Source organism: Erpetoichthys calabaricus, chromosome 2 (genome assembly GCF_900747795.2).
Source record: "Erpetoichthys calabaricus chromosome 2, fErpCal1.3, whole genome shotgun sequence".
NCBI lineage: Eukaryota > Metazoa > Chordata > Cladistia > Polypteriformes > Polypteridae > Erpetoichthys > Erpetoichthys calabaricus.
The window spans coordinates 262,039,605-262,066,046 of NC_041395.2; the positions used below are offsets into that span (position 1 = coordinate 262,039,605).

Below are 26,442 nucleotides of genomic sequence, written 5' to 3' on the forward strand. Positions count from 1 at the left end.
GCAAGAAAATATTTCTGTATTGTTTTAATCAAATGATGAATTAGGTTAATTTTTTTTCTCTTTATAAAGATTTTCAAGACAAGGTTCCCATATAACTGATCCAGATCTACATGTTTTGATGAAAAGAATAAGGAATGGATTGTAACTTCTTAAAAAATATTGTTTTTTATAGCAACATCATCATTATTATTCCTCGTTATTTCTCCTTGTGAAACTTTATAGTTCTTCAATGTTAGTTATTTTTCTCTTTAGTTATTGTTGTTTAATTTCAGGGCCAGCACACCAGTCTATGTTTACTTGAAATTAATGGACTTCAAATGATTCACCATCCTTTTGGTCAACAAACATCTTAAGAGACAGGCAATTTTAGAGTAGAAAGCCAAATGTATTTTTTTCAAGTGACTTTCATAATGTTAGCTACAATACATACATCATTACTTACTGTTTCATCCTCCATGAATTACCTTATACTGTAAGTGAGAATAACATGTATTTTCTCATCAGTAGCAATGGGCTTACATAAGAGGTGCTACAACATTTTGTGACAGCTGTCCATACAGTAGAGTTACACTTAAAGAGCCTTATTCAACACAGATTAAATAACAGGTCTGGTGACCTTCAATTATATACTATATATAAATATATGTACATATATATATACTGTATATACAGTATATATATATATATATATACAGTATATATATATATATATATATATATATATATATATATATATATATATATATATATATATATATATATATATACATCTTCTAAATAAAAAATTATTATCAAGTAAAACAAATCTATGGTCTTTGCTTGAGTGAGCCAGTAAAACAGGGGATGCACACATACTGAAAATTCTACTTGGGAATAAATGTTATCTTCTTAAAAAATAAACATAAAGCATTAATTCTACATCAGGATGAAATGAAATGGCACAACAATAAGATTTGGTATGTTCTGGTCCCAGAACAGTTGTTACTCTGCTGAAAAATGATACAGTATTTTTAGAAAAAACATTGAAAATAACTTTAAAATTAACAAAGGCACATTTGCATTTTTTCAGGTAAACATTATTTCTCTTTCTTGTTCAATTTCTTCCAACTTTTCATATATAGCTGGCTATCCCATTACCTCAGAAAAAACATAATTGTTTATGTGTGCAACATTACAAAAGGCATCAAAATCAGTTTTTTGTAGTGTAACCCTTCAACATTACTTTGGCACTTTGATACAAAATAGCAGCATAAAAATCTGCATTAGTGAACTTTTTTTTTTTTTTTGGATAAAAAAAATCAGAGTGTCCTGCAGTTTTGTTAATACATTTTGCATTCTTCACCTTTGGCTACACTGTAGTCCATTTCTGTGTTATTTACAAAAATCTGAAGTTTTGGATCTGAACCAGTGGATGAAGAATTTGATCGATTTGTTAAACATTTCTTGATTAGCTTAGCGGAGACCAACAAAAATGAACTGAAGATCATTGAAAATCCACTCTGAAGAAATGCAGCTGTATAGGTTCCTGTGTTGTCCACCAGCAGTCCTAAAAGAAGTGATATCAAGACTAATTAAAAATAATTAAACATATTTAATGTTAAGCTATCTTGAAAATAAAACTCACAATGTAGTAATGACTTGTAAATGGTTTTGGCATGAATTCATTAAAAAGGTGAAATGATATCACCATTGAAATTCAAGAATGTCACAAATCATTTAGGGTATATGTGTTAATCCTTTATCAGAGGCTTTCTCACCCACAGAACAAATTCACAAAGTAGCTGCCTGTCACAAACTATGTATGATATAATCTCTTACAATCTGGCACTAATTCATACCTACAGCAATACCCCCTTTATATTACCTTACTGTGCCTGCTCTGCTATCATTGGCAAAATCAGAGGTTTTTCTTCTTTTTTTGTAATTTTTGTGTGTGTACATACAGTGCATCTGGAACGTATTCATAGCGCATCACTTTTTCCACATTTTGTTATGTTACAGCCTTATTCTAAAATGGATTAAATTCATTTTTTTCCTCAGAATTCTACACACAACACCCCATAATGACAACGTGAAAAAAGTTTACTTGAGGTTTTTGCAAATTTATTAAAAATAAAAAAACTGAGAAATCACTTTTACATAAGTATTCACAGCCTTTGCTCAATACTTTGTCAATGCACCTTTGGCAGCAATCACAGCCTCAAGTCTTTTGGAATATGATGCCACAAGCTTGGCACACCTATCCTTGGCCAGTTTCGCCCATTCCTCTTTGCAGCACCTCTCAAGCTCCATCAGGTTGGATGGGAAGAGTCGGTGCACAGCCATTTTAAGATCTCTCCAGAGATGTTCAATCGGATTCAAGTCTGGGCTCTGACATTCACAGAGTTGTCCTGAAGCCACTCCTTTGATATCTTGGCTGTGTGCTTAGGGTCGTTGTCCTGCTGAAAGATGAACCGTTGCCCCAGTCTGAGGTCAAGAGCGCTCTGGAGCAGGTTTTCATCCAGGATGTCTCTGTACATTGCTGCAGTCATCTTTCCCTTTATCCGGACTAGTCTCCCAGTTCCTGCCGCTGAAAAACATCCCCACAGCATGATGCTGCCACCACCATGCTTCACTGTAGGGATGGTATTGGCCTGGTGATGAGTGGTGCCTGGTTTCCTCCAAACGTGACACCTGGCATTCACACCAAAGAGTTCAATCTTTGTCTCATCAGACCAGAGAATTTTCTTTCTCTTGGTCTGAGAGTCCTTCAGGTGCCTTTTCTAAGGAGTGGCTTCCGTCTGGCCACTCCACCATACAGGCCTGATTGGTGGATTGCTGCAGAGATGGTTGTCCTTCTGGAAGGTTCTCCTCTCTCCACAGAGGACCTCTAGAGCTCTGACAGAGTGACCATCTGGTTCTTGGTCACCTCCCTGACTAAGGCCCTTCTCCCCTGATCGCTCAGTTTAGATGGCCGGCCAGCTCTAGGAAGAGTCCTGGTGGTTTCGAACTTCTTCCACTTACGGATGATGGAGGCTACTGTGCTCATTGGGACCTTCAAAGTAGCAGAAATTTTTCTGTAACCTTTCCCAGATTTGTGCCTCGAGACAATCCTGTCTCGGAGGTCTACAGACAATTCCTTTGACTTCATGCTTGGTTTGTGCTCTGACATGAACTGTCAACTGTGGGACCTTATATAGACAGGTGTGTGCCTTTCCAAATCATGTCCAGTCAACTGAATTTACCACAGGTGGACTCCAATTAAGCTGCAGAAACATCTCAAGGATGATCAGGGGAATCAGGATGCACCTGAGCTCAATTTTGAGCTTCATGGCAAAGGCGGTGAATACTTATGTGCATGTGCTTTCTCAATTTTTTTATTTTTAATAAATTTGCAAAAATCTCAAGTAAACTTTTTTCACGTTGTCATTATGGGGTGTTGTGTGTAGAATTCTGAGGAAAAAAATGAATTTAATCCATTTTGGAATAAGGCTGTAACATAACAAAATGTGGAAAAAGTGATGCGCTGTGAATACTTTCCGAATGCACTGTAAGAGGGATTGCCAAATAAAGTGTGTGTGTATATTTACTTATTTACTTAATTATCTACCTATTTATATATTTAAACAAACATCTATCTATCTATCTATCTATCTATCTATCTATCTATCTATCTATCTATCTATCTATCTATCTATCTATCTATCTATCTATCTATCTATCTATCTATCTATCTACCAGATATCAGAATCTTCTTGGTATCAGTTTTTTACTTGTCTGTGATGTCCTCTGGGCCAGATGAGTTACAGTAAAATGACAGCGCTGACACTATTCAATACCAGTCATAATGTCAGTCTTCTGGCCCACGGAGGCAATGAACAAGTTGACATGGCTCGTACCTCATCCACAGCTCATGGAAAGGCTACAAATCAGTATTGGTCAAGAAGTGTAACACTCTCCACACACATATAGGAGATACAGCCAAAAGGCACACTTAATGGCCACATGTGTGTTTGATATTTCTAAAATGGTCAAGAGAACCTCATGCCTGTTGTACACTGTAGATGTGCTGGCCAACTGATAGAAAGGCACACAGATGCAATGTATGACTATTCCAAATTAAGATGAGAAATGTCACTATAGCTCCATAACAAACACCCAAGGCAGTCAGCTTTTAGAAATGTGGTCACCAATGTCTTAATCAATGCCTCTGATTTCTCTGTCTAGTGAATAACCAAGGAAATGCTGCATAATTTTTCGCCGACTCAAAAAACATGTCCCAACTTTTAAACTATTACCTTTCTGATACAAAGTGTAATAGGACCTGCATTCAGGAATGCGAGTACCAGCAGAAAAAAGTGATAACGGATAGGGAGGAGGCCTCATAAAGCCTAAGTAAGTCATTCAGTATACTAGCAAAAACAATGCATGTTTTCATGCCAGTATAACTCGTACACTACCAAGGGACGGTATACTGCATCTGATTGTTAGGACTGCTCCAGCAAGGCTATATGTTGGTGCACTATTGTGCTCAGTGAAATCGTGTGTCCAGAACAGACACATGCCATGACCACCAGGGCTGATAACTACAGTAACTACCACATTACCTGGAAATTTATTCTACGCGTCCATGGTTCTTTCTGTGATTAAAAACTTACTAACATCTGTGCAAAATCTGCCCTTAACAAGTTTCCAACCATGTCCTTGTATTCTTGATGAAGAATTTATTTTAAAGTAACAGCTTGGGACCTTGCATCATGTTTGGGAAGACAAGACTAACACAAGTGAGAAAGAACTTGGCAACAATCTTATAGGAATGCCATATTCAAGCACTTTTCAGAGAAGAATGATGCCAACAGACAAAAACAAATATACAATCAAGCCTAGACTGAGTGTAATGGCCAAGGAGAAAAATATAAGAAAATTCAAGTTGAGAGATTAAGGTTCAGGCTTGAAATAATGTTATAAAGATGGTGGGCTGAATGGGGCACAGGTTGGTGAAGTGGAAAAGGAGAACTATATGTTAGTGTTCTCAATCAAGATAATCCCAAAACAAAATGGGGAAAAAGAGAACGACCCATCAGAGTAACCACAGGTAGCCTGCATATGCCACCAGGGGTCAAATGGTCTCCTCCCATTTACCAATAGTAAAATCTTTACCAAAATATAATTAAAAAACTGGTTTCAAAAATTACCAGATTTACTATGAATCATAATCCTTATTAAAGAAGAGGTAGGGGTGCATTTGACAACTTTGTATATTAAAAAATTGCATCATTCTAGAAGTTCCTAAAGTACTGAATATTAATGGTTTAGGGGCATATTCGCTCCATTACATGATGCTACTGAACGGTTAGATGTAAGGGAAGTTTTTAATCTAACTGGCTCACATTTGGATAAGATTAGGCTCCAATCTGCTTTATAGACTTTGCAGCAATAATATATATAGACAAAGGAACTTTATTAGATGCGGACAGACCAAAGTTTCAAGCAGTGTAGGTGAAAGTGGATCATATTTCGTCTGATTATAATGCCTAAATTAACAATTATACCTAATAATATAGATCAATACTCATTTATACATTTTTGAAATTGTTGCATTATAGCAGTATGGAGAGATATTTGCAAATTTCTCATACCTGCAATAGGTGGACTAACAAGGTACGGTATTGCATGAAGAAAATAAACCACTCCAAGGGCAGAGGACAGGTATTTGGTGCCTACAACATCTGATGTTATTACAGGCATGAGGGCTACATAAGCTCCATCAAAATAGCCGTAAAGCACAGAAAAAGGCACAAGGAGGGGAAAACTCCGCAAGACTGGAATGAAAAGGCAGCAAATGCCATCCATTCCCACAGCAAAGAGATAGCAAAAATGACGATATTTCTTCAAGCACCTGAAAAGAAAAAGCACAAATATAAGGACCATTGGTAGTAAATATATTGTTAAAAACAAAGATTAATAATTCACTTTTAGTACCAGGATTATCTATCTATCTATCTATCTATCTATCTATCTATCTATCTATCTATCTATCTATCTATCTATCTATCTATCTATCTATCTATCTATCTATCTATCTATCTATCTATCTATCTATCTATCTATCTATCATTTTTATTTATTTTTTAAGTCGCTAGGATATCTGTTTAAATACTTGCCATTTTACACATTACATTAGGCAGCCCATCTAGCAAGGGGCTGTGAAAGAAAAAATGGATATTAGATTGGCACAGACTGGAGCCACTTTTCTAGTGTTTTGTTACAACATTGTGAAATAGGGCTCAAAACAGGGAAACATGAATGCCCACCATATCCAAATTTTGTTAATACCGTGGTGCACAGATCTGTTAAGTCAGTTAGTTGTGTCAATAAGATTACTAATAACTTTCATATATAATCTTATATTTTGTCAAAACTAATTTGTAAAATACAAAAAAATCTAAGTACCAGTGTTATTTTGAAATTTGATTGTAAATATTCGCATGTTTTTGCTTAATTTTGTAGCACTAATCATCTTGTGTAGAGCTTGTTGTGGCCTTATAGCGATTCTAGCCCTATGACAGACTGCATTCTGAGGAATGGTTAGTATATTATTATTATTATAATAATATACTAATATAATAATATTTTTAGTTGTTATGTAGGTTAAATAACTGCACAGTTTTTATAATATAATGTTAATGCAAAAATTTTATAATATAATTTTACAATAATGGAAATCGTTATGATTCTGTATAATAATACAGAATCACAATGGCTTTTATAACACAAGTACAACAGAGGTTTCCATACTACATCTACTGAAAATATCTCCACTTTTAATAGCACAGAGTGGTGTTTAGTTTATAAAAATGGTGTTTATGAAGAAAGATAGAATAAAAATACACATGGTAATAAAATATGAACTAAACGTTTTAAGTTCACATTACTGTTAAAGTTATAGGCAGAATGTTTTTATAACAGCTAATTAAATTTGACCATATGCAACCTTGCAAACGTTAGTTTTTAAAATAATAAAGTGTGTTGTGAAAACCAACGGAGTCTGAGTTAGCAGAAAATAGCTAGGAAACAAAGAATAAAATAATCCTTTATAGACAATCAACCTAATATAATGGCTTTACAATGTTTTCTAACTGCAGGCCAACTAACATGCAATATTTAGTATTTTGCCATTTAAACTGTTAATCAGGCAAAGTTAAATATGAAAAAATTGAATAACTTTATATGACTTCATACCAAAGTCTATCATTAACCTCCTTAGTGTTACATTTTTTTCTTGAATGCATGTTTTGGCTTGAAAAAATTACATTTCTATTACAGTAAATCTAATCTTTCTACTGTAAAACATACACAATCCAACAGTCGGGTCAATAGTAGCATGATTCTTTGCTGATTTTCTTTCCAGTCAGATCACATTTTGAACAGCACATTGGACAGGTACAAATGACACAGGCATCAGTTTCAGATTCATCAGAACTGCTTACAATTTCACTGTGTGTTTCAAGTTCACTGCCTGAAGACAGATTCACTTCATCATCACTGCTGATAAAAGGCTCCTCAACATCACTGCTCGTATCACTATCAAGAGCATGCAACACCTGGACTGCTTAAAAATGTTTCTCACGAGGTTCTATTATGAGACTAGTGGAAAACGCATCTACACCATTGCCCAGGGAATGCTCAGGCCTGACACTGTTAGCACTTTTACAGCCCCAGAAAATCATGGGGTCTAATGCTTATGTGTGACACATCTATGCTGTTGCCCAAGTGACACTTGGGACTAACGCTTTTAGCACTATTTTAACAGCCCAAGTGATGCTGGGGTCTAATGCTAAGGAGGTTAATTGAAAGTATTGATAACATATATTTTGGTCATTTACTCTGAATTATATATATATATATATATATATATATATATATATATATATATATATATATATATATATATTCATGGCATCCGTAGTCTGAATCACAATCTGATTGTATGGGTGGTTACCTACCAGGTAATGCTTGTGGTTGGTCAGCAAGTCGGCTAACATCCGCCACGGTGCCCTCTTTCAGTTGCGAGAAGCAGATCATAGAATGGTTGAAAATAGTTTTACTATATATACTATATATATATATATATATAGTCACAGGTGGCTGGGGGAGCGACCCAGCCAGGACGCCCTGGAGGACCAGAGGAGGGCTCACGCCTCCCCCAGACCACGTGGGGGTGACCGCCCTGGTGGCTATGGGGACCACGGGTACATAGCTTTGAAGCTCAACCCTCTAGGAGCCCGTGGTCACCGCCAGGGGGTGCCCCAATGCCTTGGGAGCCCTGGACCTCAGCACTTCCACCACACTGGGGAGTGCTGGCAGAAGATTGTTGGGAGGCACCTGGAGCACATCCGGGTGATTATAAAAGGGGCCGCCTCCCTCCATTCAATGGCTGGAGTTGGGAGAGAAGGAAGGACAAGGTCTTGGAGGAGGCAAGGAGGCGGCCTGAAGGAAGAAGAGGCATTGTTTAAGGGCCTGAACTTTGGGGTTAGAGTGCACTTATTGTAAATATGATTATAATAAACGTATGTTGGGTGATGTAAACGTGTCCGCCTGTCTGTGTCCGGGTCATCTTCCACAATATATATATATATATATATCTTTACTATATCATAAGGGATTTTCACTGTTCCACCCTGGTCTGGGCTTTTTTTATGTAGAGTCTCCTTTCTGTTTTAGACTGTGTGGTGGTCGGCTGGGGGTTGTGCCCAGTCGCCATGCGTGGACGGACCAGGAGAGGGACTGTGCCTTCACAGGACCACGAGAGGGCAGCCGCCCCGCCTGGTATGGGGGCCACGGGGTTCGAGCATAGAATCTAAACCCTATAAGAGCCTGAGGTCACCACCAGGGGGCGCCCGGACGATTGTGTGGCCTTGGACGTCAGCACTTACCGCCACACTCGGCGGTGCTGGCGGAAGGAATACCAGGGACACCCGGAGGGTTTGCGGGTGCTCATGCGGCACTTCCGCCACACCGGGAAGTGCTGCAGGAAGTCATTCAGAGAGCACCTGGAGCATGTCCGAGTGAGAATAAAAGGGGCCGCCTCTGTCTAGTCGACAGCTGGAGTCGGGAGGAAGAGGACAGAGCTCAGTGGAGAGGAGTGGAGGCGGTGTAGGACCATTGGAGTGCCCGTGAAGAGGGTGTTTGGTGCAGGGACACTGTGTGTTGTGTGGACAAATTGTAAATAAACGTCTACTTTTAGGAATCATCGTTGTGTGCCTGTCTGTGTTCCAGGGCTGAGCTTCCACAACTGTTATACAGAAGTTTAAAGCTGTGCTACTGAAACCAGTCCATTTTCTCTTATCACTTTATCGTTGCCATCATCCATTACTTTTGGTGAAAAATGACACCTTATGAAAGTTAGGTGGGTTGGAGATCCTAAATTAGCCCTAGTGTATGTGTGTGTGTTTGTGTGTTCACTCTCCAATGGACTGGCTCCTTCTTTTCCAAGAATTGTTCCTGTCTTGCACCCTATGCTTGCTGGGGTAGACTCCAGCTCCCTCTTCGACCCTGCTCAGGATGAGGCTGGATCGGAAGATGGATGGATGGATAGTTTAGTATCTATATTTCACATTCATTTCTGTTTTTTGACAAAGTTTTTTATTGGTGAAATGAATTTTAAAAACAAATTGAGAAATTGCAAAATTTTCACAAATGATGTTCAGTTTATTAACTGATCTTAATATAATTTTGCTTAAGTGAATTAAGAACACTGCCAGGATATGAACTGAAATGTGGAAATGTTTTTATACTAAATTAAATCATCATACTGTTATGAATAAACAAAAATGAACCAGTTATTGTTGTGACATGTATTACTAATCTTAAGTAGAGCTTATATTTAGTATATAAATTTAAATGTAAACTCCTAAGTACAATTACTTTAAATTGTCACACAACATGCAACAGGTATGAGCTCACCTACGATCAGTTAGCCATCCAAAGGTGATGTTTCCAATGATATCAATTATACCCAATACAGACATGAGAAAGGCAGCGTGTTGAGGACTCAGTCCAACACTCAAAGAATATGGAACCAGGTAAACAAAGGGAATGCTGCAGCCATATGCCAAGAAAAGGAAGGAAACTGCCAGAACCATAAAGTCTGGCATTAAAAGAAATTTATACTCTTGCAGTGACTGCAAACAAAGGCAACTCCTGTTGCAGTCGTTTTTGCTTGTATGGTCTGTTTTGCACACAGACAAGGCACTTAGATCATTGTGTTGTTTGCTATATATATTTTCTTCATCTGTGGGAAGGATGCCATTAATTTCTTCTTCTTTAAGGCTGATAGGTCTCATTAAAGCCCCACAGACACAAAGATTTGCAACAAGGCCACCAAGAAGGAAAAGAGCACCTCGCCAGGAGTAATGTTCAATAAGTAGCTGTACAACTGGAGCCAGGATAAATGTTCCAATCCCACTTCCTGACATTGCAATACCGTAAGCCAGAGCTTTCCTTTTGATGAAATATTTTCCTACCATTGCAATGGCTGGTGTGTAACAAAGTGCAAATCCAACACCTATAAAACATAGCAAAAATTACCAAAAAGATATACTAAATGTTATTAAACCTTTTTCAGAACTGTACACAGTAACTGGAACTTGCCCTTATTATTATCACATAATGTTTACAAATGCATTCTCAAGGGATAACTGTTGTTTGTTTACAGCTGGATAGGCACAGACAACGTTAAATTACAGATGATTTGATTTTAAGTGCCTTAAGTTTATGTGTCCCGCATACATTGTAGACAGCAACTGTAGACACACACAGGTCACTTTAACTTCACAAGTCCACCAAACCTGAATGTCTTTGGACTGTGTGTGGAAACTGGAAGAAAGCCACAAAGACACAGGGAGAGAAAGCAATCAAGCACCGTTACAATGTTTGGGATGCTGGTGCCATTAGCGTTTAAATCAAATTTCAATAAATAGAGTCAGTAACTAAAAAGGTATTGATTTCCATACAATTCTCATAGAGTTTTACAATGTAAGTAAACAGATAAATTATACTATGCATTTAAAGAAAGAAATGTAATGGAAAATTTTAACTACTTGCAAATACATATTTTTTTTTTCTCCTAAGATTTTAGCAAGGTTATTCAAATTTACATGCTTTAATATTTATGAAAAGTATAATACAAAACTACTCATAGTGCACAGCATACTTTTGTAATGAATCTGTACCAAAGACGCTTTACAAGTACTGTACTGAATATATCTATAGTAGAATTGTTTTCATATGATACCTTAGAATTGGAATACAGACAGGTTAAATACCTGCTTTATGATCACATAATTAATCAGAAATGGGGATTAAAGTGATAATCTTACATTTATTAATTCAATTCTTGATCCATTAGGCCAAATTACTAAAAACAAATAAATGCAAAATCACCGAAATGTGAATGGGTCCAGATTTTTTTCATTAATTGCTTAAAAAATACATTTAAACCAGTATACTCTGGATTTAACAAACTAAAATTATCAAAAAAATAAATTTGAAAAAGAAAATTGAAAAACTCACCAGTAAGCACTCCAAGTGTAAGATAGAGGTATTCAAGACTTGTAGCGAAGGAACTCAGTATAAGACCAATAGATGCCATAATCCCTCCTAAAATAATGGCAACCCGGCAAGATAATTGGTTTCCAATGAGACTGCCCAGTGGAGCTAAATAAGAACATATGCCATTATATTCAGAACAGTAATCATTTATTTAAATAGCATACAGAGTGGCATGAAATAACTAATTTAATACATTTTTAGCAGCAGGTTTCTAAAGTAATATTCAACATCCATTCACCATCTAACCACTTATGCAGTATAACATTATATCCATTCGTTTCATCCATCTTTCCATCAAGTTTCTAACCTCATTATCCAGTCCAGGGGCATAGGGATAATATAATATAATATAATATAATATAATATAATATAATATAATATAATATAATATAATATAATATAATATAATATAATGTTGCATCAAAGTGTGAAAATTCTTAATGTCTTAAACAGACTTTTTCTCTGAACTTCAATCTTAATGCACGTAACACAAATAATAGACATACTATTTATAATATAGGTTTTGCTTATTTTACTGAAAAAGTATGGCAAATTAACTTTTTTAATAAGCAAGACAGTTTAGTAAGTATATCAGAAACTAAAAACTTCCAAAAACTGTTTCAACTGTTCCAAATTTGGTATGACCTGTGGGATGTCCCTGCAGCATATGTTCCAGGGGAGCAAGCATGGGAAACCCAATACCTCCACCCAGACGCTAGTTAGCAGCCTCCCTGGGTTGCAGCAGTGCCTTGGACTCCTGCAGGGCTTCATGGGAGTTGAAGTTTGGTGTAGCCTTGTTGGGTGATGAAGCAGGAGCTCCTGGGCCCTTCTGGGCAGTAGTTTCGCCACACCCGGAAGTGCAGCTGGGTGTCGGCAATCAAGCACCTGGAGCACTTCTGGGTGCCTAAAAGGTACCAGCAACCACCACTCAGGAGCCGGAGTCAGGAGGGAGAAGACAAAGCTGCCTAGGAGGAGTGGAGTAGAAGACTTTAGTTTATTGGTGTTTTTGTGTGCACTGTGCTTGGGACTGTGTACTGGCTGTGGGACACAGGGAAGACGTGCGCCCACAGGTGAAGAAAAATAAAATATTAGTTTTATTTTTTACGTGTGCCTCCATGTCCAGTCTGTATTGGGTCGGCGCCTATATAGTGCCTTTTACACCTGCATGACTAAAATCTTCAAAATATTTAGCAGATTGAGATATACTATGGATACTGACTTGACCATTCCAAAACTTATGATTCCTCCTTTTAAATCATTCTTTGATGGATTTGTTGGAAAGATTTAGGGCCGTTATGTTAGAGAAGATACTGCATTTTTTTCTAATCTTCAGCTCACACACAAATCCCTCAAACTTTCCCTCAAACATATTTAGGAATTTATAGTTCCCTCAGTGATAGAGAGTCATCCAGTTTTGTTGGCAGAAAAGTTTACCAAACCATGACATTTCCTTCTCCATACTTGATATGCCATATGTACTTAATCATATTTTATATGCATTACTGGTGTACATCATTAGTTATATACAGACACAGTACTTTAATAACAGAAGATCCACACTCAAATAGTATGACTATTTTTTCCTTAAAGGTGAACCATATACAGTTCATTTCTATGGTCCTTCCAGTTACAGCTTTGGTGTGATCTCAGGTGCGATTCAAAATTAAGCATAAAAAAAACCAAAGGATTTATTGCTGCCTTTTCATACACTGCGGCAAGCATGACGCATTTCAGTATTGTATTCTTTCCAAAGAAGACCAAATCCCTTGTACTAAAAGGTGCTGTGGTGGGAGGCAAGCAGTGAGATAATGCCCACAGCTGGTCTCCATTTAAAATGGCTGAATCACGCAAAATGTTTTGCTTTTTTTCTTCATAAAATTAAATAGGAATGCTGTTTTATAACATGTGCTATCTCAAAACACATATCAATACTCAACCACATTCTTGGCTTGAAAAATAACATATTTGGTAAAGCTTTTTATATTCATATCTGGATCTCTGTCCTTTGACCTCCACTTTAAAATGCTCAAACAGACTAGGTAGTTTTTAAATTAAAAAAAAAAAAAAGCTTCACATTAGAACAACGTTTCATGTGACAAGTTAATATATACAGTGACTGTGAAGAAATAACTGACTTGAAAAATACCAAATGTGTTCTATAACCTTCCATGCTTGCCATTACTATACAGTTTGCATCAAAGAATGAACATAGATATCAGCTGCTTTTAGGTATCCTGTATTCAGTTTTCCTTTGGGTATGTGCAATAATTGTGAAGAAGTTTAAGGTAGAGGTTGATTAATGAATTTTAAAATGTTTTGCTATGGTTTTAGAAACTTATTCAAACTGATAAACACACTTCCTAATCAGGTGGAGTGGTGGCTCTGAGGCTAGGGATCCGCACTGGCAATCGGAAGGATGCCGGTTCGAATCCCGTAAATGCCAAAAAAAAGGGACTCTGCTCTGTTGGACCCTTGAGCAAGGCCCTTAACCTGCAATTTCTGAGTGCTTTGAGTAATGAGAAAAGTGCTATATAAATGCAAAGATTTACTTCTTAATGTTGTCTAAAGTCATTATGATCATCATATTTTTCAATACACTTTCTTGGTAAGGGTTTTAGTAGCAATATGCTGAGCTGCACTGACCAGGTCTCTCTGTCAACTGTAACTTTCGCCGTTAACAACAACATTTATTTACATGGCACATTTTCATACAAACAACGTAGCTCGTAGGTTGGCATGGTGGAGCAGTGGTAGTGCTGTTGCCTTGCAGTAAGGAGGCATGGGTTCGCTTCCCAGGTCCTCCCTGCATGGAGTGTGCATGTTCTCCCCATGTCTGCGTGGGTTTCTTCTGGGTGCTCCGGTTTCCTCCCACAGTCCAAAGACATGCAGGTTAGATGCACTGGTGATCCTAAATTGTCCCTAGTGTGTGCTTGGTGTGTGTGTGCCCTGCGGTGGGCTGGCACCCTGCTCGGGGATTTATTCCTGCCTTGCGCCCTGTGCTGGCTGGGATTGGTTCAAGCAGACCTCCGTGACCCTGTGTTAGGATATAGCGGGTTGGACAATGACTGACATGACTGACAATGTAGCTCAAAGAGCTTTACAAGATGAGATAAAAAGGAAGTTAATAAATAAAACATAAACAAGATTAGGCAATAATATTATACAGTATGTAACAAAGAAAAATGTAAAGTTGGATGGTAACAGAAAAAATGAAAAAGAATTCCAGCTTGGCTGGTGAAAAAAATGAAATCTGCAGGGGTTCCAAAGCCAAAAGACTGCCTAGCCCCTGCTGCGCATTCTACCTAACACAGATGGTCTAAATTAGTCCTCATGGTTTACAAGCTTCACATGGAAGAATTTGATGATGATGGTCATGTGAATATCTGGGACACCCGCCATTCAATCCATAAACACAGGGGGCAGCATGGTACCTTGATCAGGTGGTGGTGGTGCAGATCACCACCACAGAAGGACCGGAAAAAACAGCAGAGATTAGCAGAGATAGTTCAGATTAGCAGGGAATTACAAAAATGATAATTCAATTCCCATGTAGACTAATAGGAATACAATTAAAATGGTGCTACGAAAAAGCCATTTTAAAATAATGGGTTTTTAGCGGTTTTTAAAATTGTTCTACAGTATTAGCCTTGCAAATTTCTTTTGGTAAAGTATTCCAAATTGTAGGTGCATAACAGCAAATTGCTACCTCACCACTCCTTATCATGTTGGTTCTTGGAATTATAAGAAGACCTTCATTTGAAGACCTGAGGTTATTACTTGGAGTGTAAGGAGACAGACACTTCAAAATTTAAAGCAGGGTGAGATTATTTAATGCTTTGTAATCCATTAGGAGTATTTTAAAGTCAATTCTAAATGACACGGGTAACCACTGTAACAATGTTAAAACTGGTGAAATGTGCTCAGATTTTCTTTATCTAGTTAAGATTCTTGATGTTGCATTCTGCACTAACTGTAACCAACTGATGTCATTTTAGGTAGTCCTGTAAGGAGTGCATCACAGTAATCTAGTCAACTGAAAACAAAAGTGTGAACTAATTTGAACTAATCCATACCTTCATAGGGAATACTCAAACACAGGACAAAATAAAGTGATATACTGTAATTCTTGTAGCATGTCCTGAGGTTGTCCTGATGACCTGTACCTGGTATACCTCCAATGGATGGCACCCAGGGGCCTTCCAACTGTATGCCCAAGCCAGTTCAACTGGCTCCTGTCTATTAAAAGAACTAATGGCTATAGTCTGAATTCCTATTTATTACCAAGCTCCTCAAATAGAGAAATTATGTCACTCCAGCTCAGAAACCTAAATTTTGGTGACTTGTACTCACAATCTAATGGATTACACTACCGTAAATTTTCTTTAAGTCCACAAAACACATATAGGCTTGAGTTCATCCATCAGTATTTGTTGTCAACATGTATTGTACATCAATCTGCCTCACCATTACCTGTCACCTGAATGTGATGACACCTAACACTTCATCTTAGCCTTATGAATGGGGAGTACACACTGCAGGTCTACGGTTCAACATACAGGAATGTATTAACATTACTTCTCCTAAATCTGAGGTTTAACTATTGGTCTGCTGGATGGAGTTTCCATCTCTTTATACTCTCATAGGGTTTCAAAGAGGACTATGGTTCATCCCTAACTAGAACAGTGCCACCCTTCCTAAAAATTGATATAACCAGCCCCATCTTCCAGCCCTAAGACTCCGTGCACATCTAGAGTACAACTTTATAGAAATGCATCAGACAAAACACTCCCACAATATCCAGTATTGTGGGTTGGATCTCACCCACATCTGGAGCCTTGTTACCAAGGTGCTTTTTAAACATCACAGCAAGCTCCACCACAGAGATGGACCAAACACAAAATAATGCTTTGAGTACTGCCTCTTCCAGAGCCAAGATGCATATCTCTTGTTATCTCTTTTCTCACATTTATTCTGAACATTAATGATGGTAAAATTATGGATTGTTCTTTGTCTTTCCTTGCTTTTTAGACCAATATGCTGTGGATAAACCTAACATAAACACATATCTCCATATCTCAAAATGATCATTGCGTAGTCAGGCACCAAACCTCACCATGGTCTCAGTCTTAGAAAGGGGTTATCTGAGGTGTCTATATATTATGTAATGTTGTATTACAATAGCCTGTCTGAGTAACATCAACCTATCCAGATTCCTTATGTTCATCTAGTAGTAGGTTAATTCGGTATCAAATTATTTTACATATGGTTACCTAACTCTTTGACTGAGAACTCTTGTATTTCATTTATTTTTTGCACAAAAATATATTCAGTTTTATTTAGCTATTTATTTTCCTATTGCATACATTACTTTCTTTAAACAACACATGCAATATAAGTTGTCATGTATGAGCATCTGAAGATCACCATCTGGACTCTATTAAGGTGTGTAATACCACCCCAGGATGAAAGGAGGCAGGGTAACCATGTCATCTCATTCTGTCTCTGCAGTGCTGAGAAGCCGCCCAAAGAATCACAGAGGTCCCGCCCATATGGACTGAGGCAGTATAAAACCAAGATGCTCCCAGAGGAGCAGCCACATGATGCAACTCCCTGTGACTGATCCACTCAGACAAGCCCCTTTTGCTTAACCTAGTTGACTAAGATGTCACTTATGAAGCCTAATTTCTGATGTGCCACCAAATGCTTGTTTGTATTCAAATTTTTGGACAATTGTATTAAAAGGGGTAGCCCGGTTGGCACTCCAACTTTTCTTTGGGATTTCATTTATCACAAAATGTTTTCTATATGAAAGGTAAGGGCTAGTATTTGTGTTACAATAATCCTAAATTAAAAAGTAACATTTAGATTAGATTTAGAGAACAAGAGTGGTTTATAGTATGCCATAATATTTCGTAATAATCCACCAAGCTAGAAAGGTCTAATTTTGAGAGCAGACACCTGCTTTGAAGGAGAAACCCCAGATTTAAATCTGTTACTCCAATATCATGCTGAACATTCTCTATACAGTGTTATTTAATAGGACATAATTCACCCACAGCTTGGTACAGAAGATGAATACACAGCGATATTCAATGGTAATACATGTAGCAGTACCTAACAATTGACTGGTAGTGTATGTGCTGTGTGTCTATTCACAGCATTTGATAACAGTGTAAGGTGTTGATAATGAAGACTGACAACTCTCTACTTGTGTTGGGCTTATCTGATCAGTCTCACTTATTTGTTTTGTTTATGCTGTAAATCCTAGGAACTTCATGACTTCATGATGCAATCTGGATTTTCTTGACTTAATGTCATGTTGCAGATGGCATTGGTAACATATGTGTGGCAGACTAATATTCCAATCTTAAGCTTTAAATAGTGAAATTGAGAGAAAGTACTATTACTATGAAAAAAGTTTGGTTTAGAGAAATTCAGGGAATTAAAAAATAAATGCTTTCACTTTGTGTAGTGTTTGAGAAGTGAGGGCTCCAGACTGAACATTTCTTTATTTTTTTTTGGCAGAGAACTGTATGTTCTGAACTGTGCAGAAGCTCTTAATTTCAAAAAGCAAAAGAATTTTTTTTTTTTTTCTGAAAACAAGCCATAGGGACTTAAGGTTGAACCCTCATCAGCTGTGGAGGTAATGAAGATGATACTAGTTTAAGCTTTACTGTATTATTTGTTTAAGGAATGTATTTCTATTAACTGCCTGTATAGTTCAGGGGCAGTCACTTCCTAAAAATAGTTAATTATTATTATGTACAGCCATCATCCTTATCCTTCCAGTACCAAACACCTCAAAACAGGTATCGGAAGGTAAAAGCAGTGTTTCAAGAAAAATAGCTCCCAGCAAAACTTTTAACATTGGTTTAATTTTGCAGAACAGACAGTTGTTAGGGAACAAGAAAGTCGCTTATTCTCAACACAGTGTATCAGGTTCCCTAAACATACAGGGAGCACAACCAAAGGTTTCAAAGCTGACTATAGGTGATTAAGATCTAAAAGCTGGATGATTTGACAAATGCACATCAGATATAACTCAGATATTAAACCTTTGGGACACACAACATAAAGAGTATAAGGGCTGCTCTTTTATATTCATATTAGTCTAACAAACAATATAGTTGATTATATCGTCCTTGCTTTACCACATCTGGAGTTCAGGAGAACTTTCACACTTAATGAATTATTGACAATGACAGCCAGCTGCAGACAGAGAAATCACTATGTGATTTTATGGGCTCACAAAATGTTGGAGGCCATTTAAACAATCTCATACAAGACTGTGCATCAAGACCACTGGGCAAGACACACCATACCCATGCAATTTGACACTGTAAAGAATAATGTGATATTTGGCTGTTTTTTCTGTTTGTATAGCAGGCTAAATGTTGAAACGTTCAGTAGTATTTTTTTGATTAGCTTGTATCTTACGATTTTTGGACTACATTACTTATCTGATTAAAGTTTAAACAGGCATACCCATTAAGGCTCACTTTCAGATGGCAGTTGATGGGGTCATCCTACTCTTTCAAAAGTTTTATTTTTATTAGGAGGTGAAGATGTAATGTGCCTAGAGCTAGAAGGCCTGCAGGACATTAACTCTTACCCTAGAGTGAAGAAAAAAAGTAAGGGAGTAAGGGAGGCAAGAGCAGTCAAATCTTACTGAATCCTACCCTGGGAATCAATTATCTATCTATCTATCTATCTATCTATCTATCTATCTATCTATCTATCTATCTATCTATCTATCTATCTATCTATCTATCTATCTATCTATCTATCTATCTATCTATCTATCTATCATGGCGTTAACAGTCAATGGAAAGGAATGTAAAAATTAATTTTTAAAAAGTACATTGAAAAATCACATTTTGCACTCTTTTATTAAATATTAAGAGGTTTATTGTACTTTTTAAATCATCAGAAATGTCATTCTCCTGTATGGCTAAAAGGTAGTAAATTATTGCCTATAATCACTCAAATCACAACTAGGTACACAAAAACAGGTGTAATCACCAAGAGTCTTGCCTTATATGACGATCAGAAACCTGTAACTTGATTTGTTGTTAGCAATTCAGGTGTGTGGCAAAGACCACAAAAGCTGTCGGGAGGCTTCAATTCACTCTTGATGCCCATAAATTTGGGAAGGGTTTTAAAGGCATCTCTAAGCAATGTGGAGACAGGGTGGCAATAGTGGTTAAGGCTTTGGGTTTCAAACTCTGAAGTGGTGAGTTCAAATCCAACTATTGTCTGTCATTAGCCAAATGATTTATCTACTTTCCCAAAGACCACCTAGAAATAGAAACAGATCCTTTAAGCGAGAATTTGTTTTTTCCAATTTCAAATAGTTCAGAACATCAGTTACCCACTGAGATATAACAGGTGGGCTGGGATTCCTCCATTTGAGCAACATAAGTCTACGTACCAGTAGTGTGTTATAGGCAATTACAATCAATTTGTCCTTCTCCACTTTAAGACCATCTAGGAGTACACCAAACACAGCTATTAATGGATTATGAGTGATTGTGATACCAAGGCTGTCTAATAGACATTCCAAGATTTTTATCTAGAATGATGTTAATTCGGTTCACTTCCAAAAATGTGGCCCAATGAGGCTAGAGCTACAAGGCAAAGTTCACAGGTTGAATGTTTATTGATTCAAGATTGAGTCTTTATAATTGTGCATTTGTCGCCCAGTAATCAAAATGAAAGTTAGGTAGCACCATGCTACATTTCTTTAGATCTTTGTAGAGTCACCTTTTGAATGTGTGGATGTCTCAAATTGAGTTTAATTTCTTAAAGAACAATTTGTTAATGTAGATAGGGATGCACTTAAATAGAAAAAAAAGCTTGGGGGGATGTTCATCTTGACAGTATTGATTCTCCCTGCTAATGTGAGATGAAGGGTAGACCATATGTTCACATCCTGTTTCATTTTTTCCATACTGATAGCAAAATAATGTTGAAAAAGATCTTTATATTTACTTGTGATGTTTACCCCTAAATATTTAAACTGTTCTGATAAAGTAAATGGATACTTGTCCAGTCTATTATTGTGTGCTAGAGAGTTCACTGGAAAAAGAACACTTTTATTCAAATTAATTTTGAGTCCAAATATGTTTTGAAATTCTGATTTCAAAGGTCTACTAGTAAGAATGTTTGTGGGTCTTATATATACAGTATCATATCATAGTCAAATATTCAAATTCACGAAGATTATATAAGTGAAAACTGTGACTGAATATCACTGGAAAAGTTGTGTAATGTGACATGGCCTTAACCAGTTCAAAGTTGAGATGAGTGTGCCTACTCTGGTAACACTGAGTAAAAGACAATGATCAATCCTTGATCCAGTGTCCACTCACACATACACTTACAGTCACACTTACTCAAACTAGGCAAAACCAGAGTTACAAATTCATTTACCATGCACACATTTGGAATGTAGAAGAAAAAACAAACAAAATAATGCAATTTATTGATAAACATTATAGAAATGCGATAATGTATGGAGACATAGAAAAAGGAACACAAGACAGTAAAAAAAAACATATAATACAGAGTCAGTTGTTTTAAATTTGCTCCTAGAAAACCAAAGGTCTAGTTTAAAGATTTTAAAATATCTGCCTTTGGGTGACATAACAATTGCCTCTCTATCTCTTGTTCTAATACACTGTTGTAGGTAAAACAGGAGATTAAGTGATTATGCTTTTACACAAAGCCTTCTTGGCAGCAGTGCTGAAGTCTGAGGTCAAAGCTTCTGAAGCCAAATTGTTACATGTCACAGTTGTTTCTATCTTTGTTATAAAATTAAAGTTAAACATGTGAAAGTAATAATTTGGCAGAAACTTTACAAGTTATTTAAAGTTCTATTTTTGTCATGGTAGCGATAAAGCAGTTTAATGATACCAACCCATTAACAAGATGTCCAATGTTGTGTTGATTGTTATCAGGGTTCAGGTGAAGACCTTTACTTATGTTGGAGTGCATTAGTTTGTTATTGCCAAGCAAATCTTTGTCCATTTCCATAATAACTTCTTTCTCCTCCCCTTTGCTGTGTACTGTGCAGGAAAAACTGTTATTCTCTCTGACACCCAGCTACTGTGAGCTGCAACTTTTCAGGGGCTGAGATTCACTTCATGAAGAAATGCTTTTACTTCATCCATGGTTCAGGCTATATCACTGGTAGACAGAGTTTTATGCTAAAGTTTATCTTAGGTACTGATCACTAAGAGTGATCAGGAATTAGAGAAAGAAAGAAACATGCAGCTGAGTAGCTTAAAGGTGAAATGTAGGTTCTGTTGATTTGACAAGAGTTCACTTTCAATTACATGTCAAAGCTTATATTTTTGACACTCAGGTTCCCAAGAATATCCTTTAAAGTAAGTAAAAGCTCGGATTACTTTTATGAAGTTTTAAACAGATGCCATTCCACGAACCTCTTACATAAGATTGTAATGGTTGTTACAGTAAAAAAAAATCCATGAAAAATAAATATTAATATACATTTATCATTCTATTAATCTTTTATCATAAGGATTACTGATGTCTGAATTTTTTCTCATACACTATATAGTCAAAACTATATGGACACCCCTTCAAATTACTGAGTTCAAGTGCTTCAGCCACACTGCACAGTACATCCTTAACAGGTGTATGAAATCAAGCATATAGCCATGCAGTCTATATTGATAAGCATTGGAATAAAACAGGTCGCACTGAAGAGCTCAGTGACATCAAACCTGGTGCTATCATAGGATGCAACCTTTGCCAGAAGTCAGTAGGTAAGATCTGCCCTACCAACTGTGTTATTACTGTGACGTGAAAGTGTCTAGAAGCACAAGCAGTCATCCATGAACAGACAGACCACACGAACATACACAGCAGATGCTCAAGCACATAGCAAGTAGAAATTGCCAATCCTTTGTTGCATAACTCACAGCAGAATCCCAAACTGCCTCTGGAGGCAACATCAGTACAAGACTAGTGAATTGGGAGCTTTATGAAATAATTCTGCATGGTGAAGCAGCTGAACACAAGCCTAACATTACTATGCACAATGTCAAACATTGTCTGGAGTGGTGCAAAGTATACTGCATTGGACTCTGAAGCAGTGGAAACGTGTTCTCTGGAGTGATGTTCCACTTTAGTATCTGGCAGTCTGATGGACGAATTTGGGTTTGGTGAATGAAAGAAGAACGCTACGTTCCAGACTATAAAGTGCTTACTGTAAAGTTGGGTGGAGGAGGGATAATGGTCTGGGGCTGTTTTTCAGGGTTCAGGGTTTCAGGGTTTAGGCCCTTCGGTTCTAGTAAAGGGTACTGTTAATGCTACAGCATTAAAACATATTTTAGATAATTATGTACTACCTACTTTGTGGCAACAGTTTGGGGAAGGCCCTTTTCTGTTCCAACATGACTGTGCCTCTGTGCACAAAGCCAGGTCCATAGAGGCGTGGTTTGATGAATTTGGTGTGAAGAAACTCAAGTGGCCTGCACAGAATCTTAACCTTAGTAATTACTGAACAAGTTTTGGATAAACTGGAACATCGATTGTGAGCCAGGTCCTTTTGTCCAATATCAGTACCTGACTTCACAAATGCTCCTTTGGCTGAATGGGAACACATTCACACAGACACACTCCAGAATCTTGTGGAAAGCCTTCTGGCTGTTATAGCTACAAAGGGGGATGGGCTGGGGGCTGTTGTTGCAAACTTCATATTAAAGGTTTGGAAATGCATGTTGATTTAGTTCACGTAAGTGTGATGAATCTGGTGTCCACAATCATTTGCCCATATAGTGTATTAGTTTAGAATGTATCTAAAGTAGGAACAAAGTTTATTTAAAATGCCATATCCATTATGCTTCTTTAATTGTAACCACCATTACAAAACATTTCAAAAAAACGAGTAAAACAAAATATTTTACACTTACCACAAAGCATTGTAGCACAGTCTGCTAATGAATGGATCCATGCCGTTCTGGAGTAATCCTGACCAAAGTACAACTGGAACTCAACAAAAAATATTGAAATGCATCTGAAAAGTAAAATAAAAACAGTTTATTTTTCATAACCATAAAAAATCAGGCAGCACCAGTACTTGATTACACAGTTTAAGTGTGTTGTATTGAATGCATATTTAAAGTTTCATATCATGGTGGCAGGTTAAAGTTAGTGTTTTGGACAAGTAAAATTTACAAAAGGAAGAAATTTGGCATCATTGCTGCATAAATATTATCAAGAATTATACATTCATCTAAAAATATAAAGCAAACATATTAAGCTTTTCAGTAACTTGTCCTGTGAAAGATGAATTATCCCCTGAAGTGCCAACGTGTATCAGTGACTTAGTTTAGAACCATGAGGCCTGACACACAGCACAGCTCGGATCCTAAAACTATTTTGTGAGAGACCCTTTTAGTTTTAACAGAATATATTAAGTCATGATGAGGTGTATTCCTCCAGCTAAACTACTGTACTAATTTGAAGTCTGATTTTTGCTTATCAGTCCATTTAGTCAACAATGCTGAATTTCTGAGATATGCATATTAGCTCTGTTGTTTTAATTTTCCTACTTTGCTTATTTACTGAATTGCTAGTATTGTGCCATAATTGTTCTTAAGTGATTTTTACACTCATTTCACAATCATCAAACAGAGCTGCACATAACAATGCTACAGAGCAGCACCCAATTCACATTTATTTGCACTTTTATGTACTTCTCATTAGTAGCTTTAAACAAAATTTAATAACAAAAAGAAGGAGAATAAAATCTTAACAGGAAAGTTATAAGAAAATAAATAAGGAAAAAAATCTATGTATAATTAGAAAGTATATACAGGATGGCCCTTGTGATTCGCAGGTTTACAATTTGTACATCCACCTATTCTCGGGTTTGTCATCAATAATTAAATGAAAATTATTTTGAGAGTTTTGTGTCCTATTGTGGAAAATTGCAGATGACAATGTAGAAGCGCTACTTAAAGGACTACAAATCCCAGCAGCCCCGGAGTACCGATCCATTGGGCAGTTTGGCGGTTGCCATGAGAGTTGCTGGCTGGAACAAGACAAAGCACAACTTTTAAAAGAAAGCCCATAAGATCACTGGATGTCTTTTTGTTTCAACGCTTCACTGCACAATTGGATTGCAATTACACCCATTGGATTACAGTTTTCTCGGGATTTATTTTCTTGTCCTGTGCCCACTTGTTCTTGTGATATCATCTGGGTTGGAAACCATCTTCTTCTGGGGAGCGCTCCCAACTTCTACAAATCTTCCCAGTAGGACAAAACTTTACATAACTTTCAGTAGGCTGTTCACAATGGACTTCATTTCATAACTACACCATCATCATCTGCATCTGCAAAACTGGGCTGTGCCATGAATGTCATTTTTTTGCTTAGCATTTTATTGTATTTCTTTTGTCTCTGTAATATTAATCATTTTTACTGTTTACTTCCATAAATATACACAAATATTTATTAAAGGTTAAATAATGTAAAATGTTACAGCTCACTAAAGAACTGCAAAACTATGCTTCTTGTCTGGGGGTAGCCAGCCTCACACATGTGATTTGCTTGCGCAGTGGTTATTCTATCTCGTGTTTCTTGCAACATTTTGCATCTTATTTAGTGCAATAAACTTAGAATACTGTATAATTATTGTCCCAAAATGTATTTGCAGATTTTGTCAGGGTCACAGGACCCCACGAATAGCAAAGGATAATTGTACATTCAGAATTACAAAGTACAGATATTGCCTACCACATTATTTGGTACTCATTTCCATCCCACAAAAAATGGCTTCTCATGTTCTCAATAAACAACACCATATCATACATCTAAGAAAAGCTATTTAAAGAAGGTAGGCAAGTACCAATGGATGTTGTTTATGCATAATTTAGAGAAGGAATAGGTAAAGTGCAACAGACACATTCCAGCATTGGGGTGTCTAAATTATAATTACTGCAGAGTTTCACACATAACAGTCTCATAAATGCCTAAAAAAACATTTATTTACACAAACAAGTTAGAAAATACATGCATAGCATAACATTCAGCTGTGTTAGTTTCAAAGTTGGAACATTCACTTTTTGCTTATTTAATTAATCACTTCAGTTTAACTTTAATTTATTAAAATGTGTTTATCATTAATTAATTTTACTTTATTTTCTTATTTTTTTCTGAGAAGGGTTATTTTTTGTTATTTACTTATTTGAGTGGCTGTGCTACCCATCTAAGAAAGGTTCAGATTTAAGTAATCAATATAGACCTCAGCATTAACGTTTGCAGTGCACCATCTATTACAATATCTTTTGTAATGCCTGTATTAATAAAATTCATTGCAATTCCCATTCCAATAGATGGCACTACTAAAAATATTTGTGATGTAACAGCTGTTGAAATTAAAAAAGCAAAGCAAATCTCTCTGTGATGCTATTCGGCATTGAATTCGTAAAAGCAATGTTAATGTTTGTGATGTGTCATCTCTTGGAATGACAGTAGCAAAGCAACTGGATGGATACAAACATACACAGACACATATCCTTTTATTAAGGTGGATTTATTGAGTTTCTGCAAAAAGCTACATTTGCCACTTGAGACAAATAAAGTAATATTAAAAATAGAATAAATTTACTTCATTAGTGCAGTACATAAAATACATGTTTTAATAGCATTTTACAATATCTAAATGCGGTAGTGGTGGCTGAAATAGCCTTTCTAGACATCAGATTCCAACTTTACATACTTTATATACTGCTGTTAGTAATTTGCTTAGGAAGGTCTATGGCTCATTGAAGTATAATTTTCTTAAACACAAAATGTTTCAAAGAAGTACCCAGT

At 36.7% G+C, this 26,442-nt stretch overlaps 1 protein-coding gene across 1 annotated transcript in view; it reads right to left on the reverse strand.

Annotated features, from left to right (window-relative positions):
• Positions 1 to 755: 755 nt before the first annotated feature.
• Positions 756 to 26,442, reverse strand: part of slc16a12a (solute carrier family 16 member 12a) — a 94,042-nt gene continuing 68,355 nt past the window's right edge. The window contains exons 4-8 of the mRNA XM_028795451.2: positions 23,532 to 23,635; positions 11,554 to 11,697; positions 9,946 to 10,546; positions 5,619 to 5,878; positions 756 to 1,546 (exon numbers count right to left, since the gene is read on the reverse strand). Coding sequence (XP_028651284.1) covers positions 1,320 to 1,546; positions 5,619 to 5,878; positions 9,946 to 10,546; positions 11,554 to 11,697; positions 23,532 to 23,635 — 1,336 coding nt within the window. The 3' untranslated portion in view covers positions 756 to 1,319. The remainder of the gene's footprint in view (positions 1,547 to 5,618; positions 5,879 to 9,945; positions 10,547 to 11,553; positions 11,698 to 23,531; positions 23,636 to 26,442) is intronic.